Below are 5168 nucleotides of genomic sequence, written 5' to 3'. Positions count from 1 at the left end.
TATTCTTTCTTCTCAAATCCCTTGACGTAAACCGTCGGTCTTTTTGATATACAATCAGTCAATTTGTTAAAAAGTTCATAGTAAGGAATATCACCGAACTCCCATCGTAGTCCGTGGCAGTGTTTTGTGAGCCAGTAGCTTTCCCTCAGTTTTTCATCTGATAACTCTGATCGATCGTAAGGTGGTTTAGCAATATGATGCATAAGTAGTACGCCGGTGTCAGCTTCCAAGACGCAAACTTCCTTCAGTGTATATTCATTTTGGTTGTCCTTGAAACATTGAATGTCCACAATGATGGGTGATGATATATTCAATTTCTTGAATGCTCTGCGTAAACGGTCCATCTCAAACGAATGTTTATTGAAGACTGATCGATTAACCGCCAAAGTCTACAATTACATTGCGTTGTCGATCAATCTCGATGACATTGTCAAACTCGGCATAAACCAAACAGTTGACAGTTTCAGGAAGCGCGTCGTCGAATCCGAGTTCCATTCGAACACTACCGTTACGCACCAGATTCCAATGTGTAGTGTCACTTGCAGATAAGTCTGGTGTTAGGTCGAATGCCATCAGACAGTATCCTTGTCCAAAGTCTTCCCTACTGATAACGGTACCGGCATCACTAAAATGTACACCAGAACCGGAGAACATCGAATGATATGCCATAACATATTTATCCTTTGATTTTTCAAAGTGCGGCTGTAATGGTTTTGATGGAACTTGTTCTCCGTCAACATATAGACAGAAGAAGTTTGTTTTAAAATGTTCGAAGTTGTAGGGATTCTTTTTAAAATCTCCATTGTATGCGGCGTTCGTAACCATTCCCACTATAATGCGTTTCGGCACTTGGCCGAGAAACATATTGTCCAAAGTCTTGTTACGTATTCCAGAGGGTAGTGTGAATGTTTTCAGCTCCACTCGTGTGATTGGATATTTTGCCGTACCAGTCTGGAGTGTTTTACTGTGTGCCAACAGTGCGGTGGGACTTATTTTGCATCTTCTAATCCAGAGACTAATATCGACAACATGCACCTTGAATTCACCAGCGCTGGCCATAATGGAGAACGCATCTTTTGATCGAATAAATTTAAATCTCAACTCTACGCCATTTAGCATGAACTTATTCTGATTGCAAATATCCACATGCAAATGTCCGAGCATATCAATCTCACGGCTTTTATTAGTTAGCTCCCGTCTCGCTTTGAGTCCTTCATTTTCTTCCGCGCAATCGTTCATGTCAATACCATCGTCCGTGTACCAAAGACTGCATGTTAGATGTGATTTTCTAGCATCGTATCCATAGTTCATTAACGTTTCAACATACGCTCGATATGCGTATGTGTTGTTTTGGGGCGTAACAAGTTTTTGATTCATAAACATATCCACTTGACTGAATAGCGAGTGTAACCAGTTGTTGACTGGCCCAACTGTTTTGGCCTCTTCGTCGGTAGTGACCGCAGTTCCATTAGTTTTAACAATAGACGCGGTCAATTGTATCATTGTTTGTGAAAGGTCAGTATATTCATCACCATTGCCCGGAACTACAAACTCTATTGGCGCATCATCGGTCAATGTGGATATTGGTTTGTACTGGACCCATTTGCCACTTTCAATACTCGTCTGCGTAGGTGGTAAGGAGAATAAATCCAGCTCGGTCTTGACACACTCACATGATTTTTGATGTAGAAACGACATTTTTTTCTTCTCCTTCTTTAACTAACTAAAAATATCAATAGACTTTAAATTTTCACTGCGATAAGTACGCTTCTTCGGCGAAGTCACCTTCTTTCTTGACTCTACTCCTCCTCGTCGTCGTTGTCGTTGTTGTCGTCTCCCTACTAGTCTCTTGTGTTTCACTCCTCCTCTTCTTGATGTAGACGTCCGCACTCTAAGAAGTTTAGCCAACGACTGTGGTGTAACAGGCTTTCTGCCACGGCCGTGCATTGCGCGTTTCGCGGAAGCCTTTCGCGTTGCGCGTTTCGCGTTACTCTTACGCGTTACGCGTTGTCTTTTCGCGCTAATGCCGCCACCACCACCGCCACCAAGCATCATACGTTCCATCTGCTCGTCATCTTTACGTTTCAACGATCCAGTAAACTCTCTAAGTCGTAAGTTGGCGGCTGTTTTTGGATCTGTAATTTTACCACCTGCCAGATCGGTTAGGAATCCAACACCGGATCTTAACGCTTCTTGTCCTACCGATTTTGCTCCGGACTTGATCAGCGGAGCGATAGTGCGAATCATACCGCCCAGAAAACTACCGATTCCATGCCCTCGCTGATATGGTGCACCGCGAAATACTCGATCAATAGCACCGCCAGTCTGTTGTAATTGTTGCCGTCGGTAGTATGCTAAATAGGGATCATTCAGATTGATTATCATTATTGCTGCTGTTGCTGCTGCACTCTCCTAAAATGAAGTTTCACGTACGACGTTCCAAACATGAATGGCAGTTTTTTCCCTGTGTGATCCCTCAAGTCAATTTCCACTGTTTCAAATGTGGATTTCATAACGGGTACATAGTGCGGACTTGTGAATGACACTGAATTGTACGATCCGTACTTGTACGTGTCTATATTGACGTTGACAATATTCAATAATGGCGCTGTAGTATCGCCGATAAATTGTGGCTCTATCAAGTCGCAATACACATAAATGTGTGCTGGAATACCCAATGCGAGGTTTGGCGCTTTAGAACCAATCAGTTCGGTAATATTTGGTTTTAATATATTTTTCTCATTATAATCAAAACCCAACTGCTGTGATAGTTTTTCACTCAGACTCACATTCGACACGTTTTCGTTCATGATCCTGAGTTTAACTCTGTTGATTCTCGTGTCGTATGAAAATTCCATATAATCGTTAATGTCTTCATGTTTGTTGATTGTATTCAATAGATCATCAAGATTCCTATAGTATCCGCCTGTTATTTTAACAGCGAAATGTTCTGTATCACGGATCGTTGATCTTGCTAATAAACTATCATACTGAAATCGTATTGTTTCGTCATCAACATTGTTTCCGTTAACCACAAATGAACAAGGATAGTGAATGTCCACCAAAGCCAATTCCCACTTGCCGTCTAATTGGATGTGTTTGGACAAGTGTGTGGTATAACTGGTCACTGTATTTTGTGGGAAATATTTCATAGAACTATTGCTGGGCAATGTCATGAAAAATTGACTGATGTTAGACATGTTGTATGTCGTGCGCAGCTACCCAAGAGTTAAACTCGTCTCCGTAACCTTCCCACTTCACTAGGTATCGCTTACTGTGTCCTCGGCCTTTGGTCTCTATTATTTTATCAATCTTAAACAAGTGATTGCCGGGTAATGTAACTTTTTGTATTTCCTCTTCATAAAACTGTCCATTCAATTCTTCACCATTGAGATCGGTAAGTGTGTACAAAGGTAGTGGCGTAAACACATTCACTCGATGTATCGAAAACACTTCTTTACTCCAGTTTGTCTCGTAGCCTTTGCTAAATCTCCCTTTCTCCCTGGCTATTCGAACTGTATCGCCTACTTTTAGTTTTGGTTTCACTCGTCGTGGTATCTTTTTAAACATATGTTTTAATACATTGTAGATTACATGTTTGTCACCACCGTCCACATCTACAGGACGTAATCTATTGCCCAAACTCCTGTGCACACTGTTGTTGTACGCATTCACCAATTTTTCCAACACATTGATGTAACGATAAGTGTTTTTATGAGTCAAGTATCGCCACATACGAGTCTTCAAAGTCCGATTTACTCTTTCGATCACACCGCCTTTGATGTCTGGATTTTGTGTGGTGACATATTTTATTTTATATTTTTCAAACAATCGTACGGTCTTTCTACCTGTGAATTCACTCCCTTTGTCGGTTTGTAAGCACGTTGGTGTTTTAACAGCTTCTTTGAAAATGTCCTCAAAAGCTGTAGCCACCTCAGCACCTTCCTTCTTCTTTAACGGCCTAACATAAAGACGCTTACTAAACACATCAATCACTGACAGCAAGTAGTTAAAACCATCATTGTATTTGCTCAATCCTCGCATATCGTTTAAATCCGCTTGCCATAGTTCATATGGTCGAAACACCATATACGGATTGCGTTTAAATCGTTTACGGACTGGTTTATGCAAAGTATAAGTGTCTTGTGTTTGTAACCAATCAACTATTTTACGTTTGGAAATATTTTTCTCTCTCGCTCCTCGTACTAACGGAGCTACGCCGCCATATGAAGCAGGATCGTTTGGATTATAATACAACTGTTCCATTGTTTACGGTTCGTACGGTTCCCAATTGTTGAGTGACTGCACAATCGAATCTTCAAGAACCTCTCTTCTCACTGCACGGTGATCAGCTACTTGCCTCTGTGGATACGGGGCGTGACCCACTCGCCTCACATATGCCGACTGTAAACGATCTGGTAATAAATATCTTCTTCGTCCTGTTACTGACACCGCCGCTCCTCCTCCTCCTCTTGCCCCATCATCAGGTTCGTCCATTGTTTCTTCTACCGAGTCATATACTGATTCGTCTGTTGCCTCATCAAACATTAAATAGTCCAACGCTTGTTTGTTATGTATGTATTCTTTAGGGACATTCATCAGTTTCAATGCTCTCAACATTTCGTTCCATCCTGGTGGTAATGAATGTGCTGCTCGAACTCGTACTATTGCATGTGTCACGTCCACTAAATTGGATCCTGGTATTTTATTACCCTGTATAATCACTTCAAAATTATCATTCCAGCTAATCAAACTGTCGTCGCGTGTTATGAAGCGCAATAAGTTTCGTGCGCTATCCTTATAAGTCTTTGAAAATGTTTCAACAATTTCCTCTATTTGACCGGGGTAAATACGTCGCTTGTTAGGATCTTGTTGCCCATGCTGCCTGTCTCTTTCACCCACCTCGTTAATCTGATCGTATAGTCTGGTGTTCACAATGGGGATACTAACTGGTTCACGATTACTTGACGCTACATTTAAAAAACGTTGTAAAACTTGACTGTACAACTTCCATTTATCACTATCATTGAGTTTTTATCATTCATTATCTCTTCCATTTCGTCATCCAAACTTTTGTATGCACGTTTAGTTGGAAGTTGCTGTTGATTACTAGGTGATTTCAAACGTTCAATTAACTCTTGTGGAACAATGACCATTTTTCTTGCATG

The 5168-nt window shown here is 41.1% G+C and overlaps 1 protein-coding gene across 1 annotated transcript; it reads right to left on the bottom strand.

Annotated features, from left to right (window-relative positions):
• Nucleotides 1–375: 375 nt before the first annotated feature.
• On the bottom strand, nt 376–1698 carry LOC129001406 (uncharacterized protein F54H12.2-like). The gene has a single exon (XM_054428666.1). The coding sequence runs from the start codon at nt 1696–1698 to the stop codon at nt 376–378; it is 1323 nt and encodes a 440-aa protein (XP_054284641.1).
• Between the last annotated feature and the right edge of the window lie 3470 nt (nt 1699–5168).

This window comes from Macrosteles quadrilineatus, unplaced genomic scaffold (assembly GCF_028750875.1).
Source record: "Macrosteles quadrilineatus isolate MER2022 unplaced genomic scaffold, UCM_ALF_1.0 Scaffold_1__1_contigs__length_201487025, whole genome shotgun sequence".
Lineage (NCBI taxonomy): Eukaryota > Metazoa > Arthropoda > Insecta > Hemiptera > Cicadellidae > Macrosteles > Macrosteles quadrilineatus.
This window is presented reverse-complemented; position numbering and strand designations above follow the sequence as displayed.

What these genes read in the sequence shown, in the direction of transcription:
- LOC129001406 (XM_054428666.1), bottom strand. Translation starts at nt 1,698, where the DNA reads ATGTCGTTTCTACATCAAAAATCATGTGAGTGTGTCAAGACCGAGCTG.